Source organism: Megalops cyprinoides, chromosome 6, assembly GCF_013368585.1.
Source record: "Megalops cyprinoides isolate fMegCyp1 chromosome 6, fMegCyp1.pri, whole genome shotgun sequence".
NCBI lineage: Eukaryota > Metazoa > Chordata > Actinopteri > Elopiformes > Megalopidae > Megalops > Megalops cyprinoides.
The window spans coordinates 22,216,902-22,243,042 of record NC_050588.1 but is presented as its reverse complement, the minus strand read 5'-3'; the positions used below and the strand labels follow the sequence as shown (position 1 = coordinate 22,243,042).

General features: G+C 42.7%; 1 protein-coding gene across 1 annotated transcript in view; it reads right to left on the bottom strand.

Moving 5' to 3' along the window:
* Positions 1-246: 246 nt before the first annotated feature.
* Positions 247-26,141, bottom strand: part of LOC118779584 (testis-expressed protein 264-like) — an 85,879-nt gene continuing 59,984 nt past the window's right edge. Inside the window, exons 3-4 of the mRNA XM_036531755.1 lie at positions 13,788-13,959; positions 247-551 (exon numbers count right to left, since the gene is read on the bottom strand). Of these exons, the coding sequence (XP_036387648.1) occupies positions 247-551; positions 13,788-13,959 (477 nt within the window). The remainder of the gene's footprint in view (positions 552-13,787; positions 13,960-26,141) is intronic.

Genomic DNA, 26,141 nt, shown 5'->3' with positions numbered 1-26,141 from the left:
TTCCCCCCACCTACAAATATACAAACCTGAAAGTGAAATGTCTTAAGAGCATTCTAAGTCCGCTATCTAGTCCTTCTTTTGATAGTAACAGGAGTAGAGCAAAGAATCCACAGCTTTACATCAAACGACAAGTAATCAATAACATTTTTGTAGTTAATTCTTACAAATTAGATAAAAATTGAACAAAACCCTCAAAAACCCCGGACAGATGTGCTTGCCCCCCCCCCCCCCCCCCCCGCTTTCCTCTTACTCCTCTCCCTCTCCCACAGTGGCCTGCTCATCAGCGAGGACCTCTGGGTCCGTGCCGGTCACCTCCTTAGCCTGTGGGCCATCCTCATTCTCCTGTCCCTTCACTGGCTCAAAGTCCAGTTCCTCGAAGGAGGAGCCGCTGTCCTCGGACTCGGCGATGCCGCTGCGGTCACTCTGAGAGTCGCTGTCCCTGGGCTCCTGGTCCAGCAGGGTAGGCACTGTGGACGGGGCCAACGACGTCTCTCGGCTCTCTGACATGACCGTGTGGCTCACAGAGCTGACCTCACTGCAGGAGTCAGCACCTGCAAACAAAGGTAAGGAGTGTCAGTGCACAAGTGAGAAACCAGACCCAAGAATAGCAGGCCGCAATGGGAAAACACAGTCTAACCTAGAATCTCCGGGATAAGGCACTTAATACTGAACAGCACTTAATACCTGCTTGAAAATATTAGTTGCAAGCTATGCATAGCTATGAAGCCCAGAAGTCCTTCGCAGAATAAAAGGACCGGTAATATCATTCAGGGTCCTAAGAGTAGATATTTAACCTGGCATTCTGGTGACAGGAGCCACTCTGACTCTCACTGCGTTTACCACGCTGCCTGGATCACTGTTCTCCAGCCTTCCCCACTGTCCCCTGAGAGCCATCCCCTGTCACTCATGTCCTGGCCCTCCCGATGCCCTCCCAACCCTGCCTTTCTGGCATTTCAGGAGACGCCTCGCTGACATTCACATAATCACCAGGCATTACAGGAAACCTTTCATCACACTTGCGACTCTCCAGACACCTGCTTATGCCAAACGTTGGCAGGAATTAAGGGTAAGCTTTCTGAGTGTGGAGGAGAGACTTCCTCTCAGACTTGCTGGAGGTTGATTACCAGAACACTGGTATTCCATATTCCGGGGATGTAGAACACTGGGGCATTCATTCTGAGTCAGGCACATGTGCGTTCTTGCTTACGTCCTTTGACATGCACAGGATGGTTTCATGTTGAAGGCAGCAGTCAGCCATTAAACAGGCCATTAACTCGACCAGTCTTGGTGCCATTTGCAGCGAGTGGAGCCAGGGGCCAGGTGAACCACTGTGCCAAAGCAACAGAAAGAGCTGTCAGGGAGAGCTGGCAGACTTGGAGCAGCGAGACGCTGGCAGGCTAACAGGGTGTTCCTTTTGATCTCCCAGGCTGTGCTCCCTCCAACAGCTTGCAAATATGCTAAATGAACAACTTTCCGGAAATAATTAAAGGAAATTACAAAAACAAAACAGACTGATCCACTCAAATATTCACACACTGAAACAGGCTGGACTGCACACAAACACACATACAAAACCATATACGCATGCATGTATGCACACACACACGTACATGTATGTATGTATGTATGTAAACACATATGCACATGCACCTGAACACACACACAAAAACACATATAACGCTGTCTATGATGTTGTACATAGTCAGCCTCATTTACTGTACCAATGGAGGCCTACAGCTGCCTTATTCAGCAATTCTTACAGGACGGACACATAGCTGGTAAGTGGTACTCATTTAGAGAGGGACTGGAGACCTCAGTCACAGACAGAGCAGTAGACATGGCACTTCTGAGCTGAAGAGCCACTTTCCTTCTGCATGTTTTTCTGACCCAGACACACAGGTCAAGACCCAGAGCTTAGCTTTCTGTGCCATTACCCACACACAACTCTAGGCTATGTGGCTTTTTAGTTCACCAGGGACACATTTAATCAATGCACCTCCAGCTGCATGGACTGCAGTTTTCAGTTTAGCTTTCACTCATTTTTTACTCCCTTCTTTCTTCTTCCTTTTGCTTTTCACTCCTTCCCCTCATTCAGAGTGTGTAGTTCAAAACTGTATTGTAGGGGAATAATTCCCTTTTAAAGCTAACGATCGGCCACACAGATGGTAATTACGTTAAGGTTTCATTTTGAAGATGATTTTTTTTTTCCAGAACTTGCTTTTATGTATTTTTTTAAAGGGGGGGTCTTAATCTCACATTCATCTCACTTGTTTTACACTTTCTCGTTATTGCTTTTTACATGACATTTTCTGTTTTACTTTTTACATGACGTTTTCTGTTTCTGTTTATTCCTCTCAAATTAATACTACGAAAAACATAATTGCTACATCATTTGCTAAGACAAAATTTATTCTTTTCCCTTGTATGGCCATTAAACTAACTAATCAGAGCAGCTGCCCTGGATCAATTTTCAGAGATATCACACTGAATACACAGAGAAAGAGAGAAAAGCTATTTCTCCAATCTAGTAAAAGAAAAAAACACACTTGACAAAAATCACACAATGATTCACAGGGAGTTTCTATTCTAAGCATTGCCAAACTGACCAAAGCTTTCAGAGTTTTCAATACTAGCAAATCTGGGCTTGATTACCCTACCTATGTCTGACGGTGTTCTCTGAAGCACAGCAATTTTTCTGTGCCTCCTCACAGCTTTTTCTGTCTGCTAACTCAGAGAGAGAGCTTAAATTGCAGGGAGGGAATGCTAGTAAACTGCACTGCAACTCTAAAAACTCATAAAAACGATGAGGCTCTTCAGAAATGGAAAGCCTTTTTTCTCAGAGAACACATCAACGGCGTCGTGCTTCGCTGTCTGCATTATTTTGAGAGGAGAGAAACATATCCTTAACTATCATGTTTCTCTCAGAAAATTAGTGGTGCCATCTCAATTAGGGGAGGGCTCTCCAGCCATTACACATGAATGGCGGGGACAGAAATAGACACACAAATGTGAAGCCTTCTCAGAATTAATTAAAGGATGAGAGACACATGGCAAACCTCGCACCTCCCTAAACTGAACCAACAGTAAATGTCACAGCAATTCAAATAAATCGTTTTCATCATGCAAGATGCTGAATATCTTCTCTGGCCCGGAATCAGTGCATGTAGACAGATCACTCAAGCAACAATCTCAACTAGCAGCTCATCCATCTAAATATACTCTGGTTCATGATGCACACGCACACACACAATTATAGAGCAATACCTAATGGGACATCCAGCAGGAAAAAAAGTGATTTACTGTATTGTAGATCGATAGAGATCCCAGAAACCAACGTCATTAATCCTCAGTCAAGCAAGAAGCTATGAACGGGCATGTAAAAAGAGAGCAACCATAGCTGCAGTCTGCGAATGAACTGTCTTCATGACTCATGACATTAATGACGTGGTAATTTTGTGTGGCCACTGATAAGGTCACTTGAGACAGCCGTTCAATACTGGGCTTGTAAATAAACACTTGGAGAGAGAGAGAAAAAAAAGAACAGCAAGGTAAAAGTGGACAGAACTAGGACAATGTGGGGAATTTTTCATTTTCACCACTCCAGAAAGTAAAGTCATTAGGGAGCACATGAAATCTTGCAGGGCAGAGATGCACCAGTGAAGGTGTGAGATTACTGTAAGATCCTTACATTTATTCCAGAGATGGCTAGTCTCAGAACAGCATAACAGTATGCCTGCCATTATTATTAATAGCATTATTAATGCTATGCTAATAGTGCTATGCTAATAGCATTATTTTCTAACATAAGACCAATGTCACCTTAAAATAATTCCTTTTGAGTTTCAGTATTTTTAAAGAAAATATCACACAGAACAAAATTCCATTATATCATTTATAATTCTGTAAAATTCTGTAAAATGTGACATTCATCACAGTATGTTTAGTGACACGTCTCACAAAGGCCTCGCCACTTGCTCACCATTTTCTCATTGGTTGCTCATTTCCCATTGTTTGACACTAGTGAAGTAGCAATCTTAAATGTAGCAAGAAAAGTGTTTGGCGGTAAAGGTGTCCCTGGACTAGCACAGCTCTGGCAGACCCAGGGGAAGCTTTTCTGTTGAAGAGGGAACAGCACTTCACAAGCTTTAACTTCACCTGTGTGAGAGAAGCTGAGAGCGCAGACATTCCAATGCCGTGCTCTCCAGGCTACCCAGCAGAACCCTCCTTTAAAACCACGCCCCTGGCTGACCCTGCTCTCTGCACAGGTGAGGGGTGTTGTTCTGGATTACTGACCCGTTACTACCCTTGTTCTTCTCAGAGGGTTTGCCACTGAGTGGCCATCAAACCTTGAGCCATAAGCAGACCCTCAGTGTGCCCGCCCATCCCAAAACCATTAGGCCCAAATCTGGCTAAACCCCAAAGTTAAGGAAAGCTTTTTTCCTTTTTATTGAGGTTAAAGGTCCATTGACTATTTCTCATTTATACTGTAATCATGTGTAAAATAAAATGTTAAATTGACCACACAAACCTGTGGTGTTTGATAAGATAGCTTAAAGATGAAACAGATATACGTGCACTCCTAATGAGACAGAAGAAGGTGCAGCTATCTGCAAATACAAAAGGCAGACTCACTCGTGTCTTGTTGATATCAGTAACATTTTTGGTAAATTTCAATTTTTAGTTGATGACCTCAGTTCATGAATTTTTTGATGACCTTTTATATTTGAGTTTAAATGCTTGTCTATGATTACCACCTTGTTGAATAAGACATCTATTGTCATTACAGATGTCTGTTGGTGTCCCCTTTAAGTTGCAGGAGAACTGTGTCTGCACCTAAGGTTGATACCTTCGAACCTTGGAAAAGGGGGCGATGTGATGGGTTTGACGTGCTTCCGAGAGCAAGCGTAATCAATGGAGACGTGCTCCTGTCACAAACCACACCGCTTCTCTCTGTCCATGCAGTCTCCCTTCATGAACCATTGTCAAGTGCTCCTGAGAGGGATCACTCAAGCTGATTTCTCCCTTGTTTTGTCTCAGCTGCTGTTTCTGCCACAGACTTCCCAAGGAGAGGGTGCCAAGGACCATCAGGCCGGAGGCTGATTTGAAAGAGCAGGCTAGACAGGGTCTGTATGTCTACATCAGGCAAAGAGGCCAGCCAAACTTGCCTACGGCTGGAGGGATCAGACGCTGCTCCATGTGTGCTGTCGAGAGCTAAATCTTTTCCTCAGTGATCCCTGTGTGCTCTTTTTTAACTATGTAGGACACAAAAAAAAACGTTACACACTTTTAAAAGGGCAACTAAAACAATGACTGTGGACAAAAAAAATCTGGAGATGGATTTAATACGTTTGAAGAAAAAAAAAAAAACATGTCCTCTGACACAGAAACCTCCAACCAATAAGCTCTGTTTATAATGCTGGGGGACCACAGCATTTGTCAGGCAGTTGTGGTTGCATTTGAGCTGCTGTGTCTCCGTGCTGACGGCTGAATGGAGCTCTACTGAGAATGAGTCAAATTCATAAAGAGACGTCTCATTCGCCACTTCACCCGCTTTAGCTTTAGGCAAACGGGAAACAGGCAGCAACTAAGGCTCCGCTCCCTTTGGCTGGCTTCCATTCTTATCATGCTCTGGTGCTGTCTGGGCTAAGATGCACCCCTCCAGCACCAGTGTTATCACATTCAGATACGTTTGGGGTAAAAGGGCCACGTGGGACTTTTTCAGAGGTCACAGTGCACTTGTAAGATGCTCGTAGTGGCCCCAATCAAATCTATCCATTTTAATGCCTCACAACAATTAACAGCTACAGTTTTTGACAATTCCAGGCCTGTCCAAATCTCTCCCTGTTATAAGAGAACCCCACTGGGCTATTTATGGGAAATGAATAGACTCTGGTCCCTTCCAGCTGTGAAACACCCTACTTACCAGTTAGTTTGTGGAAACAATAAATCAAACCAGAAGGCTTTGGCCTTCAGTGAACAGACCTAAAAGTACATGTTTGGCATAATATGTGCAATATAATAGCCTGTGTTTAATATGAGACTGCAGAGCACATTAAAACATATCTACCCGGTGAAAATATATCTACACAGAGAATCTCCATTTTTCTTCACAGAAACGTTTCATTTGAGAGAAAAATATACATTGGCAAAGACTACCAAATTAATATGCTGCAAAACATTAATGCTAAAAATGTTAACCACTGAAATATACACATCCGATATCATCAGAGCTTAGTAAGATGAAATTGATGATCATTAATTTAAGTTTCTTATTTTATGGTTGGAAGTTCTTCTGATGTTGAGAAGGTCATTGATGCTGGATTCCTAAAATTCTGTTCAAATGATTCAGATGTAAGTTTCAGCTCAGACTGCAGATGGCAGCTGCTTTTTTCTGCCCTTCCCAACAGCTGAAAATGACAGAAAATACCCCTGTTAAACACTTCTACTCCCAAGCTAAGCCAGCCATTTTTAATTTGCAGGTTAAGATTAATAATGTATCTAAGATATATAAAATGTATCTGATGATCATAATGTAAAATCATTCCCAATCCACTTTTAGAATGTACCACCAATGTTTTTCAATGAATTATTTTTTCTTTTCCATAAATTATTGAAAGCATTATGCGTATGCCAAGTGCATTGAAGAGCACACCATCTGGAATCTGAATTTCTAGTAGAGCGGTGCCTAATGCATGCATGCCTCCCCATATACATGATGTGTGGTGTCCAGAGGGAAGCAATGCACACAGAAATTACCCACCCGTCCATCCACACAGTACACACACAGGCACATGTGCATGCACACACACACACACACACACACACACACACACACACACACACACACACACACACACACACACACACTCACAGTCACAGTCAGTGAAGATAACTGTCTGATAATGTTGGCTGCTCCCATGACCCAGGAACTGTAAAATCTAACGCTGCTGTTCAATTATACATGGCCATGACACACAGGCTGTCAGCTGTGCTGGAGCGTTCCAGCGAGAGGCTAAGACCGGCTCATCTGTGAACAGGGGGGCAGGCGCACTTTTAGGTGCAGCGATGACAGACAGACTGGGAGAGTTTAGGCAAGAAAGTCAAAGAAATCACCATGACCTCACTTCCTCCTCCTTCCCAAAGCGATGCAGACCCACAGGATGTGATGTAATGGAGACGGACTAAGGACTGACACAGCAGAGGGAAAAGGAAAGAGCCACTGCCTTACATTCCCTTGTCAGAGAAACAAATGCACTGAGCCAACCGGTGACAATACAGTCAATTTTACTATTCACTTTCATTCATTTGGCCCCAAAATTTCACTGCAGGTCACCTGGGTGATGGAAAAAGTGGTAGTTAAGTATGACTATAATGAATATCCAAATTGAAAAATTACTATCAATTACACTGTAGGTCTCCACTTGGGTTGGCAAATCAAGCCGTGTTCACCTTGTACCTTTCTCAACTGGCATGCTAGTTTTAAATATAAAAAATGCAGAGATAATCATATTATTTAGGGAGAAGGGAGAACCTTTAGAATGATTTCAGACAGATTTGGTCTAGCCCCCCCCCCTCCCCCACCCCTCCCTAAAGTAAGTCATGACGAAGCTCCTGAACTGAAGTAGGCTGTGCTTTGGAAAGGCTCTTAATAACATTTGCTTGCATTAGCTACTAAATTAGGCCCAGTGGGATTATTAGAACAGAAGCAAGGTCTTGTTCTTAAAATGTTTCAAACGGAGGCACTAGGATTTTAAGGAGCAGTGGAATTGTAATTAGAGAGAACCAGACTGTGCCTGAATGAGACTTGTTCGTTTTGGGTGGGGGGGGGGGAGGTTGGCTGAGTGGGAGCTCATGACTAGGCGGGGTAAACACATGAAGAAACAGGACTCAGCTCACACTCATTCACACTCTCATCTCACACACACACCCCAGTGGACTTGGGTGTAGTTTTTTTTCTTACTGCAGATAGAGACAGAAAGCTGTCATTACTGTGTGAGTAGACGATGTTCAGTGTGGGACACTGGGACTGATGCAAGGACCGGCTGAGCTCCCTTCACGTTATCTATGAAGTGTTACCTGCAGGAAACACAGGACCATCTCCACATGTGCTGCTATAGGCTTTATAACTTGATTACTGAGTTTTTAAGTATGTCACTTTATCGAGGCTGATAACCTGAAATCAAACCTCCTCAGAATATACTGGTACCATACAAATATACACATTTTATTGATTTAGTGACCATAGAACACAGCTAGAATATTGTCAGTGAAGAACAGTGGTAATTATTAGGGTCAGAACTATGTTTTACTGCACACATACATTTCAAATTTCAGCTGAGGAAGTTCGTGCTGAAAAAAAAACACCTTCCATGCTTACATTTGTGTCCTGAGACTCCTCATTTCATGGCCATTTTTGTATAACATATTCCTGTCGGATCCAGCACTGCTTAATTGATTGTACCTGGGTTCTCCTGTGTTTGGCCACGCTCAGGTGTGCCCCCGGGGAACTGGAAATATGCATGAAGGAGGCATCCAGGACAAGTTACATGGTGGCACATTTGGACTCAGTCACATAGAAACACAGCTTAAAGCAGCACACATCACCGAACACTACAGGCTGACGCACACCTGGGTAACACAGCTCCTACCTGCTGGCTGCACGTGCCAATTCTACACCAATGGAGTCCATTTATCTTCCTGTTGCAAACCCTGACTTAAGATCTTTCTAATTACAGGTGCAATCATTGTGTAACTGCATGGGTGGGGGTCTGTATAATTACATGCATAAATAATTACAGAATTGAATATATGGTAATATATAATTATGTGCTGGGTAATTAGGAAGGCTTAACATAAGAGTGAGTAATACCCTTGCTGTCGTCCTTTCAAAGAGGCTTGTTTGCTGTCAACAGTGTCGCGGTCTACTCTGAGGGTGGGGGGTTAATATTCAACCAGTGCGTCTCTCTGGTGCGACCCGCGCTCTGCAGGAGATGACGGTTAAGATTTCCGCACTGTTAGGCTTCGCACCTCAGTGCATGCGTCATCGGCTAGGCCCCTGCCAACCCCATCCTCTAAAAACAAACAAAAAAAATAAATAAATAAAAGGGACACTGGGGACTGACGGGGCACTCTGCCCACGGGCTGGTGGAGGGACAGGCCAGATGCACGGTGGCGGGCTTTGGCTCAGCAGAGCCAGAGGACGTCTGGTGGAGGCGGTCTGACAAACGTCCATGCAGCTGTTTCCCCAGCTGGGGCTGGAGAGATAGGTCCACGGGATATCCACACCCGCTCTGCATGGGGTTGTCTGCACTGATTATTCAAGACCTTCCTGCTGCGTGTGTCAGTAAAAAGAAAATCTAATAAATACCTCTAAAAAAAATAGCAAATGTTTTAACAACTACTGATTGGTACAAGAATGGTCAATTCTCATTGCTTCTTGTACATGCTTTGTGTGCTTTGTGTACATGTGTGCTCATATAATTACATGTATTTGATTGTGTGCTTTAATCATGAATAAGGCCAGTCACTGATTGCTGTAAGCCACCTCTGATGTCATTCGCAAACACAAAAGTGCTCTCTAGGAAACGGTTCAAAATCACATTCCACACATTTTGGTGCTGGGATCCCATTGCCTTGTTCGAATGATCTAAACCTAATTAGAGACTAATGTTGAGGGTGGGGCTGTTGAAAACAATTTGCAGACTGAAGAATTGTCTTATGATTAGGCAATTCTTCAGAATGCTAAGGCATTCAATCACTTGTTAGGGTGCAGGGTGGGCTGTGGCAAAGTGAACCCCTTTCTGAGAGGTCATGAAACATGAGAGAGGTACCCACAAAATGTGCACCACTGACACAAGAGCACCAAATCACTCTACCAAAGTGCTAAAAAGACAATCACAGATAAAATACATGATTAGGGGTGTTTATTTGCACCCAAGGCTTCCAACTTAGAAACCTGATTTCCTGTTTCTTTTTTGTCTTGTTTTTGGTACTACTCACGGAATATCCCCTGACAGTTGAGCTGTCACGTCTAATGAGACATAGCTTCATTAACTAGGTAAAAATAAATATCTTAATTAAGCAATCACAAGACTTAAAGTGCTCTTGAGCACATCCTTTAAAAGCACACCTGGGAAAATAAGGGTTCCAGGGAACGGGGAATAAATCTGTTTTCTGCATTAATTACCACATTTTCAAATGCACATGCAGGAATTTGGCAGGATCTGGATGAGAGTGCCAGAACAGTCAGTGATGTATCCATAATCATATCATGTGACAAGTGTTTGATTTGGTTCTACGAAGCATGAAATTACACGTTTCTAGTATTTCTTAACAGTAATCACCACATCATTATATTTTATGAAATGAAAAACGGTGAACCCAGGTCAGGCGTTCTAGGGCGTAATCATTTTCCACTACAGGGGAGGTACAAGCACAGTAATATTTTTTCCCCATTATGCACATGTCTTGGTTGTGTCCATGCTGTGCAGTATAACCATCTTTAGGCCAAAGTTTTGGGATGTGTACTGAAGGACAGGAGACCCGGCTTGAACATCTACAATCTCCAGACCACTGGGGTTTGCTTCATAACACTCACTTTTCTGGTTGCAGCTTAACAGCTTTATCTGATTTCTCTCTAATTATGAGAAGACTCATCACTGCACTTTACACTTGAGTGTTCAATCCATTCTGAATGATTCTTGTCGGTGGAGCGTGGGTTTGGAGCTTAATATTCCCCAGCTTTCAGGCCTGTTTTAGTCCTCTTCGCCTCTGTGGGGGGTTCAACAGTGTGATTCACAGAGAGAGGCTCAGTATTAGAAATAACCCAGTATAAAAAGGCCATGGTTTAGACAGCGGAAAACCATCTCTGTCAGTCATAACAGTATAAACAGCAGAATGAACTGAAGGAAGAGGTATCAGAGAAGACAGTGCCACACGCACACACGCACACACACACACACACACACACACACTGTGTGGTTTCTGACTGGTCAATCACTACTAGAAAACAACCTCTGATATCCAATACATAAAATTTGCAGCACATCTGTAGCAATTTCTATGTATAGTTAAAATAATAAACACACAAGCACACACACATAACCAATATATCTGGACACACAAAGGGTCCATGATGCAACATGCCAGCCTTGATGCTCTCATTCCCAAAATGCATCACTCGATGAAACTGTCCTACAGAGTGAAAACAGGAGCATAAGGCTCATTAAGGCAGACTAAATGCCAGCCTGTCCTCCACACAGAAAAGAAAGGAAGATGTGATATCAGGAACTGTCTGAAAAGCCAGAGTGCATGAATAAGACAGCTGAAATTACATTTTTTTCTTTGTTTCTTGTGACATACACATACATCCAAAAGCTAATGAAAAGGAAGCCTTAAACCTGTGATCACTAAAAAAACAACATGGCTTCATTAACATGGCAAACATACGTGTCAATATACTTGAATTAACACAAATATTTAAAATATAAAAACCCAGCAAGATGATCTGTTTGGCTTGAGGGTGAATTGGATCGGTTTTCCGTCCAAATAAAGTTTCACCAAAAATACCCTCCGTGTAGTCAGAATCTGATATGAAGAGGTGTTTGGAGATCACTCCCCCAAACTGTTCCGGAGATGGGCCTATATCCGATCAATTCCAAACTGTGAACAACAACAATTCCCCCAGTGCCTTGGGCTATGCTGGCCCTGCAATATCTCTCCTCTCTCCATCGCGGAACGGAATGGCAGTCTCTCATCAGCGAGTCCCGGTTCCGCTATCAGCGGAGTGATGGACAGGGCAGATAACCGCCACCTTGTGACACCTGCCTCAGAGAATGGCAGGGCCGCTAAGGCCACCATGTGTAAATAGAGCGGCCCATCAACACACTGACAGTTAAGCCTCGAACATGGAGCGATTTCTGAAAAATATTAAGGGCATGTGCTGTCAGTGGGCCCACCACACTGTATGAGCTGGCCACTGCGGAATCGCTGGGGCTAACACACCACAGCATAGTCTGGCCTTATTATAAGCACCTCAAGTAGCCTTCTGCAGTGTTACTTCTGTGCCTTTGGTTGGTGAGTGGCTCTGGGTAACAGTTGTGTCTGTCAAATGAGTAAATTTAAATTCAAATGTGTGTGTCACCTCAAGATGTGGCTTCAATTATAACTATACATATTAAAAATATGAAAAAGCTTTTAACTTTCCTTGCTCAGACATGAACTCCAGGACATACTTTCTGACATACAAATTTGTTTTCTGTCATTTTTTTTTTTCAGCCTTTCGTGCTTTCATTGTTAGCTGGGTCCAGCAGTCTGGATCAAATAAACACATTCAATCATCACAGCTCAGCAAGTTCCTGTTTGGCGCTTGCATCTTGTTGTCATTGTGCTTTTCTTTTTCAACAGCTCCTTCACTGTTTCTTGCAGGAAGAAACTGCTAACATTCTGTTGCTGAATGGTATTTTCTGTTGGTTTCTGGCAGTCTCTGCTGAGCAGATAGACTGGTGAAACTCAACACTGAACAAATGGGAAAAATTTTCTGACCTGCAAGAAACTGCTTCGCAGCTCATAGGTGCTCCAAAGAGCTTGCAAACTATAAGGTACAAGATCTACAGTGCTAAGTCAGTGTATAATTTCACCATGCACATAATTTTAGTAATCATAGAAAGTTATGCATAACCTAGCAAACTCATAACTGCTACGACCATGGTTAAATTTGGGATAAAATTACACTGTGTGCTCAAGGCTTTAGCATCAACTTTAAAATCACTGAAACACAGGAGACAATTCACAATGAGGCAACCACCTCACCACTGCTCCTGGCTTAAGATGATGAGTGAAGCCAAAACGCACAAAGCACTCAGAGCTAAACGCCTGCTGACTGGAGACTCTTTGGCCTTGAAATGACAGCTGAGGGAATTTGAATTACAATCAAGTTTTAATTTCTGCACCATTCTGGAAACTGAATAGGCACGTAGGGCAAAGGAAAACAGGAGCACGGGACTAACACAAATCGCTGTTGTGACAGTAATAAGCACAGAGCCCTGGGCTGTGTAATGATAAGAACTGATTCCACTCTCTGAATAATCCCCTTAGTAAATACCACCTTCTCACTCAGTCCATTTCTCATCCATTTCTCACAAAAAAAAAAAAAGATTAGCGCAGTGACCAGTCAATACCTCCACTGCACTGAGCTGAGAGCCCCCATCAGGCGAAAAAACAAGGGCAAGGTGATTCAAGTGCGATTGGTGGCACTTGAAGAAACACACTCACAGTGACAATTGGCACAATCGATACTGGTGGCAGCAACTGAAAACAACACATTTCACAACACCTCTGTCCTCTGTTGAGACCTATGTGTCTGATAAGAAAGCAGTGTGACTGAGGGGCTCTGGATCTGCAGAATAATTCAGTCATGCTGTGCTAGGTACAGTGTCTGCTAAATGATGTAATGTAATGTAATGTGTTCCAACAGGAGACATACAGCAAAACACAAAAGGGATTTTAGGACACTGAGTCCCATTCAACACACAGACAGTACCAGGACTGTACCTCACGTCTTCAAAGCCAATTCAGTCAATACTGTAAGTCACGCTGGAAACGGACAATATACTGGTTTGCCTTTGAGCAAATGAATAATGTAAAATGCAGCCTGTGCTTGTATTTGCACAGTATCTTCTCATCTGATTAGAAAGGGACTACAACTGCCTGAGTGTGAACCTATTCAGGTCTATGAATTACCTGGAGGAGACATTTAAACCAGTTCTGTTATCAGTGCCCAGCTATACCTGTGATCTCTGTCTGTCTGTCCTCCTCAGACTCCTCCCTGCCTTGCAGCTTCTTTTCTGTGTCGTCCATCTCAGGTACACTGAAGTCGCTCTGGCGTGCCAGCGGGCACATGTAGTAGATCAGCTGATCCTTGTAGATTTCCATCAAGGGGTGGGCGCACAGCTTACGCTCCTGGGAAAAGGAGAGAGAGAAACACACCGCATTCCACATCAAACAACAAGCACTGCACTACATTACATTTCTTTAGCAGATTTAAAGCAACGCACATTGCTCACAGCTGTTATCAATTGCTGTTCTTTTTATCCATTTATTTAGCTGGATATAAATGGATATTCAGGTTGAGTACCATGCCCAAGGGCTCAGCAGAAGTGGCCTGCCAGGGAATCAAACCAACAGCCTTTAGGTTATGACCTCTGCCCCAGCAAGTGACAGTAACCACTCCCCAAGACATGCACACACACACACACACACACACACACACACACACTTCAATTATCAGAAACCAGCAACTTCTTTCATCTCCCACACATCTCTTCCAAAAGTTTCCCATCAGCCCTGCGAGACCCCTCTCAGGCTGTGGCTGGAGATGGTATTGAGCGGGAAAAGCTGAGTCACTGGAAATATAAATATAAATCTAATGTAGGAATGCGGAGTTTGATTGAACTTGTGAATAATGGCACTCTTTGGATGGGGGGGGGGGGCTCTGGTTAACTGAGTACCAATGTCCCGTTATGTAGGAGACGTGTCGCGACGACTGGCTCACTCCCGAAGAGCGGGGCCGAGGAGACTGATGTGAGCCTTGGCGAGAAGGGCAGCAAGACAGGGCGGCGATTCAGATACAGCTTCTTCACAAAACTCCCCACCGCGCACCAGGGAGTGATGCGGAATTAACTGGTCGGTCAAAGCTCCCGGGACTGGGTCAACCAGAACCACCGGGCTTGTCTTAGTGCTGCCTTTCCGGGCCTACAGGGCGATGGAGGGGTGGGGATGGGGCTAAGCTGACACGGCTTTGGGCAAAGCAGCTTTCTAACAGCATTAGACATCTGATCTAGAAAATCCTATTAATGTTACTTTAATGTTACTTTCTTAACACGCATTCCTCCCTGCTGCTGTCGCTGGTGGGGCTGCATGTACAGCACACTGCTAAAAAGGACCTGGGACCCCAGCCGGAGGGAAATGTCATTACAATTATGACCTCACTCCACCAATCATAGCTGACGAATATTAGACCTACTAAATTCAGTGGAAAGAGCCGTGCACAATGCATAATACTGGAACCTGAACTGATGTTAAATTAACTCGATACATGATCATTGTAGTTTTATACAGGCCACGTTTTTTATGCACGCTTGATTAACAGCTATATGCTACCTATTAATTGAGAATAACTTTGTATAATACACTGTTTCTAATGTATTAAGTATTACTGAAATATTATGACATTGATGGGGTAGCAAGCAGACTGCGAGTTAGTAGTAAAAGGGCACCACCCATACAATTTGAAAATGAGAAATTATTGAATTTTTTTTTGTGTACATCTCATATGTTCAGATTTGTTGTTTTGAATTCATGTAAGGTTCTAACATTAATATTTCCACTTAAATCCAGTTTAGTCATGCCCTGTCAAAAATGGTACACCAACATACAAAATGGCAATTTATTACCCCTTTACTACACATTTATTATCTATTTGTCAGCATTTCATTTGAAGTCTCTCTAAAGTCATATAAGCAGTAATAGATTTGTAAAAACATTTTCTAACAATGTAAACAGCCCCTTTAAAAAAAGTATGACTGTTTTTTTAGATAATTCCTTCTGGCTCCAAGAATGAAGTTGCATGATATAGAAACTTCTATAACTTATACTTATAAAACTCTTTGCCATAAAACTCTTTGGATGACATGGCTTAGAGGTGACTGAGGGTCCCAAAGGAAGGAGTCCAAATTGAGGGATGGAATCCTCTCTGCCCCTCTGTGTCTCTCTCAGCCCCTCAACCTCTCTCTCTCTCTCTTTCTCTCTCTCTCTCTCCATCTCTCTCATTCAACCTTTAACCTCTCTCTTACAGATCTGAGTCTTATCATCTGACTTAGAGGGCTTTTTTTAAAAAAATGCATGAGTAATCTTTATCCCCCCACAGTTTAAAATGTGTTATTTTCCTGAAGTTTTTTTTTCCCTCGGCAAAAAGGCGAAGCGCTCCCCTGATAGGGACCTTAGCACTACACCGAGCTCATTAACTTCTGTTGCAGGCCAGTTGTGTTATCCAACACATACAGCTGATTAAAGGACTACTACTGCAAGCAGATTTGGGCCAAAACAATTTGCTCCAATTAAATTGCACTTAATGAGTCAGTTTAATTTTATAGGAGACCTGAAAACTGCATGGCTCACCCAATGAAAGAAATGCCCTGTAAAATGAATCAGTAAAGAGATAAAATTATAGAATTGTAATTAATACAACAAACACACAGTTTTGCATCCACTAGTCATATTAAAATATTTATTAAAGTACCTAAGGAGCAATAATAAATACATAAGTACTTGATGAATACTTCCCTAAAGGACTGGTGTATCCACTAGTATAATCACAACACAAAATGGAAAATAATACAGATACTGTATACTGCTAAGCTAATACTTTGGACTGAGTCAAACTAAATATTACTCATTCAAGTATATCACACTTGCAAGCTGTTAAGAGGGGTGAATGTGGACCCCACACTCACCAAAACATTCTTTGATTGATTACTTCCTTGAATGGACTCTTTCATTTTATAATGGTGTTCTACAATAAAACAAAAGCCTTGTTTGAAGTTGAAGACTAAACCTACATGAAAAGCCTCTGAGGTACAGCTCTGTCTCTCAGAAACAGCCATATGGCCCCTATCAAGTGCAATCTGTTGCAACGCTACATGAAAATGCACCTTAAAGATGTCCTTGTGTCTGAGAGTTAGGATTTAGTTTGTGCAAGGATTTCTACCTCTGGAGGTCAAAATATGGCAAGTACATTTAATAATTTTTCCCCATTATTCATTATTATTGAAATGGCTTTAGGATCAGTCCTGGTACAATGTGGCCTTGTGAGAACTTACAAATGATTTTCCTGCTCTGGAGTGTTGCAAATGGATTTTGTGCCAATGGAAAACTGCACTAAATGGACTAAATGTGACATATGGTAGCTCTCCTTGTTGTCTGTGGTTGAATGATGGATATCCCGGTGGGCTTAATATGGCAATAAATGCCATTCCAGTGCGTGGAGATGATGGCATTTTGACACGGTGCCAAGCGGAAATGGCATGGCAGTGCGCCAAGCCATGCGGGAGAGAGAAGCACTGGAACGCTTCCACTTTCACGGCGCCACTCACTCCCAGGGCAAGGCCAACCAGCCAATTAGGAGAAACGGAGAGGTATCAAACTAAGACCAAGGACAGTACACCACAGTAAATAAAAATGAGGGAATCCCTTCTTATTATTTTACATATTTCAATAAACATGACTATGACCACATACAATAAGTGTACCAATAACTCCCTTTTCACTGAACTTTCCATGCAGTAATGACTTACGCAAATCAAGAAATAGCGTGCTGTATATGATGCACTTTAAATAATGAGATGAGCGTGAGATGGGATATGCACTCTACTGCAGCCAAGAATGGGGAGTGCTATTGAGCACTGTGATTCATAAAAACTGAATGACAGAGGATAACTGTACACAAATAAAAAAATATATATATATCTGCTAACAGGCTGACTGCAGTATTAAGTATTTTGATCTCATCTTTTGTGATATGCACTTTTGATTTATCCTATAATATGGCTCAAATATGGTCCCCAACAGTTGAATTGGTACTTGCTAGAATTGATATTTAGCCATTTTCTAGAAACAGTGTGTGCATCATAGTTGGATACAGACATCAGTAATAGATCACCCAGTTCTCAGGCCAGCATTAAGAGTCTTTGCTTCCTTGAGCAGTGAGACGAGCGCTTTTGCTGTTATGGCCAGACTCATCTTCACTTTGCTACCAGTGCAGCCTGCAGAGGTATAAGATATCTGTAAATCTCATTTAGCAGTATCTGTAAATGATAAAACCATTATGAAATTCGTTTTCACAAACAGCCATTTCGATACCTTAACAGTGCATGCATATTTGCAGGAATATGGCTTCCATTTAAGGCTGCATCAAACACATTTTTCTTTGCTTTCAACCCCAGAATACATCATCAGAAGAGGAATATCCAATGATACTTTTTTAATGCATTTTCAGAAAGACCCCTATGGGCTTGAAAGCCTCAGCTGCCTCTCCATGCTGATGGCATCCAATCACAGTTTAATCATTTTTCTGCTCTTCATAGCAGGGCACAAACCTATGCATCGACTAGGCTAGAAACATACAATAAACCAGTGTTTCTCAATCCTACTCCTGAAGGCCCACTGTCCTGCATATCTTCTATCTATCCTTGCTCCAGACACACCTGATTGAAATTAGTGTGCACGCTCTTGATTAAATCAGGTGTGCTCAGCTAATCAAAAGTGCCACTGATGAGTTCAGTCAGGTAGGTAGAGCAGGGAAAGATGGAAAATGTGTGGAGCAGGCGGGCCCCCAGGAGCAGGATTGAGAATCAGTGCATTAAACCAATCTTGAAATGCTCAAGGGAAGGGAGGTGGAATATTCAGAACGCCGTAAAAAAAATAACAAAGGAAACACTGCACAATAAGCCAGGGAGTTTCTCAGTGTTTTCAGCCTGGAGGATATCAAGCTACCCTTTGTCCACACAAGTGTACCGGCCATTGCATGATGACAGCTCACTGACTGTGAGGTCCTCTTATGGAGCGCTTGGACCAGCCTGGGGAACAGCCTCCATCTACTTGACTTCTCCGTCTACTCCTCTAACAGTCTGGGTGGCAGGTGGCAAGTATGCTGTCTCTTAAGCCAGCCCTTGGACAGCAACAACTGTGTTCTTTAGGCTGTGACATGGCAGCCTTTCAGAGAGATGTCCCCAAAGCAGCAATTTACAGCACAGCTTCCAGAGAGCTGGGGGGAGGGATTCCTGAGCTGGGGGTTGGCAGATTTGCTGCTCTCTGGCAGACCGTATTAACTTTGCCAGATTCCTTATTGATTTATTAAAGTGGAGGCGAACTGGCTTTCTTTCCAAGAATTGGCTCAGTTTTATTTTTTAATTCACCAGTTGGCTGGAAGGGTACATTTCTGTTTCCTCCCCCCACCCCCAGCATAAACATTATTTAGTTCAGAATCGATCTTCCATTGACATCTGAAATTAAAGGTTATGTGAGATTCCTAGACATTCACGTGCACCAGAGTGCAACTACAGAGTTGCTGCAATACACATACCAACAGCAGCAACTCATTTTAAGCACAACCAATAATATACCTACATATCAGCAGTTATCTCATAGTAGGCATGCAGACAGCACTAATCACAATACTTTCACTTTCACATTCCCCATTCCGTAACATGCATTTTTTATTCTGTCCTGGAGCAGGGTGGGGAGAAAACAGCTGCTTAACTAAGGTTCCAACTTCAGCGCTGAGGTCTCAAGTTCAGTGACTCCTCAACACATAAACTACACAACCACAAAACCCCAAAATTGACCAAGAGTAGTACCACATGACACTTCAAAATAAGTTCACATTTACTTGTAACAAAACCGTGTAATAATTCTGTGATTACTTTAAGAGTAAGAGTGCAACATTGTTACATAACAAACCCATAGTAACTAATGGAGAACAGTTATAGGTTTGCACGATTGCACTTACACAAAAATCACAAATCTTCAATACAGCCATTTCCTATGTGGTTTTTCATGGAAGAATGTTGAGCCATACATTCATCCCTAATGTAACTGCATTACCAAAGTGCTAGTTAGAGGTAAAACCTATAGGGGCACTACCCCTTAAACAGCTTTATGTTCATGTTGATTATTACCTGATGCTTAGTTTGGCATGCAAACAAAATTTCACTAAACCTTCCTAGTAGCAGAAGCTCCTCCCGATGGTTTCCCAGTCTCTACTCAGGAAGGGTCAGCAGACAACATCGCTCTCCAGGAAGACAGAAGTGAGTGGATACTTGAGTTCTGATTTCCAACAATGTCAGAATTTTTTACGATCTTGATATAAGCCCTCAAAGAATGTTCAGTTGGTGGCCTTGCAGGGATGGAATTATTTCATGAGATTGGTGTTGAAACAGACAGCACTCCCTCCAACATTTCAGCCCCGCCCCCCCATTACATTACAATACATTCCATTACAATACAGCTGGCCAGGAGACCATGAAGAAAACTTTGAACAATTAACTTGTTTTATTGATAATTTAAAAAACAAAGGGCCTTTATAGCCCATTCTTACTATAGTACAAGTGAGAAACCACACATACCTTTATAATCTCGTGGTTGAATTATACTTTAATATCAAGCATTTGCATTTCTCTCCAAAGCTAGGAATGCTGGCCATGGCTGTTCCCTCCCTCTGTTCTGATGACACAAGTTACACCACTTTAAGGCATTTCGTTGGAGAGCTGCATCTTCAAGAGGGAGTGCAGTGCAGCCCCCATAGTGCAATGTGACAGCACCTCTTTCTCCCTGTCATTGTTAAAGTCTCCTCTCTGGTGTATGCCACATGACTCATTTTAATGTGAGGTTCAGGTGCATCAGGTGTACTGTACAGTGCGGATCGCCTGTGGAGAAAGTGGAGCTGTAGCCTCAGGCTGGCTATGCAAATGAGGCCGACATGCTCTTGAACTGGTGGATGACAAGGAGGAAGAGGGGAAACAAAAGACTGTTCCTGCCCACTGTCTCAGCTGTAAAGGGTGATGTCAGATCTCAGATACAATCTTCTGAGAGGGACAGAAATAGAGAGAGTGAACGAATCCTCCCTTATTAAGAAGAAGTTTGACGCACCACAGACCGCTTCATCACTGAGAGCTACAGGCACTTGCTGCTTGGTCTTGGTGTTCTCTGCTGCACAAACGCCACATACACGACTAGTTATTTTGGATATAACACAATGTTACAGTCATTAAATTCATGTCATGACATAATATTAACTATGACTGAAGTTACTGATAGAGCTTCATGTCGGGGAGCAACTGCCTGTGTGGACAATATGTTCACTTTGACATCATGCTGGGTAGAGCACTTGGATGGTGTTCAAATAATGCAGAACACTGCACAGCATCGAGATATTCAGTCTTTCTGACAGCTACCTCGCTCACTGCTTCATTCCAGGTGCCAAGACATACAACAAACAGCAAAATATCAAATATTAAATTAACACCAATTTGCCAAAAATCACACTTCTCAAATTCCACAGATTCCCCCATATCATAGTGACAGTGGTTATCATTCCTCTGGTGTCCACTATGGAACACATATGTTATGCGCAGAGCACAACAGCGCACCCGCATTGTGACCGCGCTTCCTTAGAAGGGAGGCATCCACCAACCTGACACCCTCTCATGCCCTCTGGTAAGTTATTAACTTCTCCATATGATTTCACACCACATGCATGCTTTACAACAGAAAATATAACGTAAGTTTGGCATTGCTGAAAGGGGAGAGAGGGAGAGACGCTCTGCACAGATGTTTACAGTGACACTTCTAAAAACAGGCAGCATGACTTGAGATGAACATCACTCTCTCTTTTTATCACAACATCAACAATGCAGTCTGTTCATCAAACAGGCAATGAAACCCAGCCATTAACCTGTAAGTGACTCCTATCTGGAAATGCTTTTTGTTGTGTATGAAACTTTATCACAACATGCTTTGCCCAATGAACACTTAGGTGTAGTACATCACACTTTTTAAAGTTAAAATTATGCTCCCCTATTCAAGCTCCTGTTTCCATGCAATTTTTCTTTTCCAAATGGTGACAGAAGCAGTTAAACAGGAATGTCTCGTCTCCATGAGGAGAATAACTACAGGTGAGCCAACAGCACTAAATTAGTCTGTGATAAGACTGAAATGCACATCACTGCACGACAAATAGAATATAGTTTTACTGCCAGGTAATACCATTGATATAAGATTGTAATGAAAAATTAACAAGGTTTCTGGACACATAATTTTTACACATAAAAAATGAACAAATAAGTAAAGGCAATAAACATACAATCAAAATGCATCCTTATCATAGACACACACGTCGACATCTCTATATAAATCAAGACTGTGGAACCTATGGCACAACTGTGCTCCTAGTATCTCCTAGTATATATGCCACTTAATTATTGAGCACTAGGTCATTAAGTAAGAGAGTGTGAATAATGTATAGGAAACTCTGGATATAAAATTAACTGCAAGGCAGCTCTCTGACGATTAAATTTCCTTATGCAATCTGCCACAGTATTATAATCTAAGGATTCAACGGACAAACAAAAAAATTGTTACCTACCACATGCATTATTAAAGAGTGATAAATGGATTGCATGACATTTATTATCTCCCAAAGGCCCATCCCTTTGATGTGCTGTCTATACTTTCCTCCCATCAAAAAATAAATAAATAACAAATAGATTAACTGGCCTATCATGATTGAAGCTGTGCTCTCAGCACGAGCGTTTTAATTAAAGCGCAAGGACATTCGATTTTCCTTCCTGACCCTCGTGTGACAATTCACTTTCTTAATTTTTGCTTAGAAACGATTCATTATCACCTTGGAGCCAGTGGGCCTCCACTTAAACTGAGGCTGTGGGAGTATAATCACAGGATAACTGAACTGAAATAGGGTCAAATGTGTACAACAGGCTGGTCAACTTAAGCCTATCAATCAGTCACTCTGGCACCAGCTCCAATCAGTGAACAACATACTGTTCCTCTGTTGGACCCTGAGCCCATTGTGACATCATACAATATGTCAGCCCAGTAGAAGGGACTGTGTTTGAGAGTCTCATGTTGTGCAGGCTTCTGTGCAGATCCATTGCTCATTCTTGTCACTGTGGTGACCATATCAGTTGATTCGCACTGTACAGATCAGTCTTTGCAGAAATGTTGCATTTTACGATCATCCATTTATATTTATATTCTTTCAAAAGATGCTGGTTAGTCTAGTGAACTCAGTATTTGCAACCTCTGCCTGAATGCAGAAGTGCTGTTTGTGTGGCACACGGAGTTGGAATAAACTGTATTATTTGAGCAGAAAACTGCTGTTTGTGTAAGACTTCAGCTTGTGTAAAATGCAATATTTGAACAGAGAATTCTACTGTTTGCTTGAGACTGTAACTTGATATACACTGTATTACTTGTTTACACGGATTTCTGCTGACTGACACAGCTGAGCTGACTATTGCATCTGCTGCCTAGCAACAACTCATTAGTGCTCCTTTTGGAAAAAGAGAGAGAAAACAGCAGCCGGAAACAGAGGTGAGAGTGTAAGTGTCACAAATAAACATTTGCAGGCTTGAGGTTTGCTGTTAAATGTGTTTAAAATAACCCATATGTTTCATAACCCTGCAACAACGGTTTATGTGGTTGTCCAGCAGTCCCCACATCTGCCCGTAAGCTATTCTCGCATTTAAGAATTTCAGACGCATAAGGTACTTTACTTCAAAGTATGTCAATAAAGAACTATATCACCAGACATGCTGTCATTTTGCATGTCCTTTTGCTTCTCATGACATGTCCTCTTTTTCTGAAGAATGCCTTGTTTGTTTTGCTACACCACTTCCTGGCTGCTTGTCTTCTCACATTGTGAATTTCACATTTTCTCTTTCTTTGGTTTACTTTAAAGGATCTCACTGGCTTGTGCATCGATCAGTTGAGTTGGAGCTGAGAAAACAAGAGACAAAAATCCCCGTCAAATGGGTGCCATGAGAAAGCCAATAACACCTGTTTGTGTCTGAAGCCATTCGATGCTCTAGACCACACGTTGAGTTAGCCTTTCCATAACCTCACTGTCTAGACACAGGGATCTGAACTAGCATCCCTACAGGAGTGCTCTGCATTCTTTAAATGTGCAACCTGCATTTCGCAAGGTTGCTAAGCCAGCGCTTCCTCTGAAAATGTCACCCTTTCATTCCTCTTGTCATTTTTATCCTTGATCTGGTAGCAGGTCCTTGCTATTCTGCTCTGAGGCAAAAAAAAGTGTGCTTTAAACACTATAGACTGACCTCAATATCATAATCAATAAATGTATCAATGAATAAAGGACCTCAACATCTGACAGACAAAACAGGCAAAGTCCTGTTATCCTGCATGACCATTAGAGTCACACTGAGGGACAGACTGCGCTAAAGACATTGTATAATTTTGAGATCTGCCATTTTGAGATGGCAGACTCTCATTACACTGAGTTCTGTCCCTTCTGTTACTGAACAGAAAGTTCTATAATTGGAACTCTTTTGTTCCTCTCTTTATCCCGACAAGGAAGGAAGTGCATAGCCTCCTGGTGATGAAAAATTCTCAGATGATAGTCTGTAGACCGGCACTGCTTGCTGGGTCGATACACAGGTTCAAAGGTCAAACCATTCGAAAGCCATCGGAACAGATCCACAGATCAGTGTACAGGGCAGGGGGGAAAGGCAGCTGACACCCATTCTGGTGACATAAAACGTGATGGAATCTCATCATCTGCAATTGATACACTGTTGTTTTGATCTGCCTGGAGGAACAATGGGTGAGGAGATAGGGGTTCTCCTAGTAAACACAGAGCACAAATTACGACAACATTACCAATACAACATTAGTACTGAGCTGGGAGTTTTGTACCATGGGCGTGCGGTGCTCTCCTGCCTGGCCCATCGCCAGCGCTGGGGAAATGGCAGATGGAGCTGTGAGAGATAAACACAAACCGCTCCCATGTGGACGCCGTGACATCCTGGCGAGGCCACGGCCGCGCCATGGACCGCTTGCCTGTAGAGGAGGGCACAACGGCCGCCTTCCCAACGTTTCAAAATCGACGGCCCGGAGTTAAATTCCTGAACGAGACTCACACCACAGCTCGCCAGGTCACATGCTTGTGAAGAGGAGCATCTCGAGTTCTGCTCAAGAAGAAACCAGGCCACACATTTTGAAAAAGAAACTACATTCTGTTTTTTTTGTTAGTTTGTGTGTTGCGTGTCTACGTGCCTGGCCGTTCTGTTCAAACCCTCCTTACATCATCACAACAAAACATGGCCACGGAGGGGGGAGTACAGCCTGGCTTGAGGAGACAGAAAAAACAGATAGAAACACAGAAATGATAGACTACTCAGCCGTCACTTCATTAGCCTGGGCTGGAGGCTCACCTCTGAGAAACTCCTCCCGGATACTCGTCAGATATTACTGCACACCCTTGCCTGCAATCTGAACTGTCAGTGGTGAACTGTAATTATTTTCTCAGAGCTGATATTACTGGGTCCCTCTCTACTCCTGCGTCTCCTGCTACAATAGATCATTTACACAATGCTGCCCAGACAGCAGAGATGAAAGGGGAGAAGAAGAGCAGCTCAGACTTTGTGTGATCCTGATTTCCTTTTACAGTGTTGCATCCTGACTGCTAAATCAGAACTGGCACCCTGAATAGCCCCATCCTTTTAGGTGTGCCGGGTTCAAACCTGGCTCTGTCTGCTCTGCATGTTCTCCCACTGAGTTCCATTCTCTAAGAACTCCAGTTTCCTCCAACAGGGCAAAGGTTACTATTGCGTATTACCCATTTGACTGGGATTTTTGTCTCTTGTTTTCTGAGCTCCAACTCAACTGTGTGTGTCTGTGCTTGCTGGGTTTACCTCTGGCTACATACTTAGGATGGGCATCTCTTTATTCCTTCAAGCACATTACATGCCACAACATTGTGCACGAGAGAAAACAAGATCCTTAACGTCAGCACTCAGTCCTCACCGAAAGGAGGCCATGTGCTTCAGTCCCAGTCGGCAGTCCTTCAGACAACATCACCATACATGAGAAATCACTCTGCATTCTGGCATCTGGACAAAACGCCAGCCAAGTCACCAAGAGGCCGAGGGGTTAAGGGACAGAAGGGGACACTAGGGCGACCAGGGATAGGGATTTGAGTATAGAGAATCATTACCTCGCTGATATGCCGCTCACCCGTTTCAGTACCAGGAAAAACAATGAAAACCTTGCCTCACTTCAACAATAAAAATGGAACATCTAAAATATATTTTAAAAACATTTTTATGTGTACCTTTTTAGGATGTGGTATATGCTACCACAAAGGATATTTTAAAAGTCTACTGTGAAAAATAATTCAAGAATAATGACAACAATGACAACAACAAATAATAACAATAATTTATGTATTGATATATACTGAAGACAGTCTGAACAAGATCCAAGAACACAGCCAACAGGCTTCTGTAGAGAAGCAATGATTCATCTCAATTATGGAAATCTGAGCA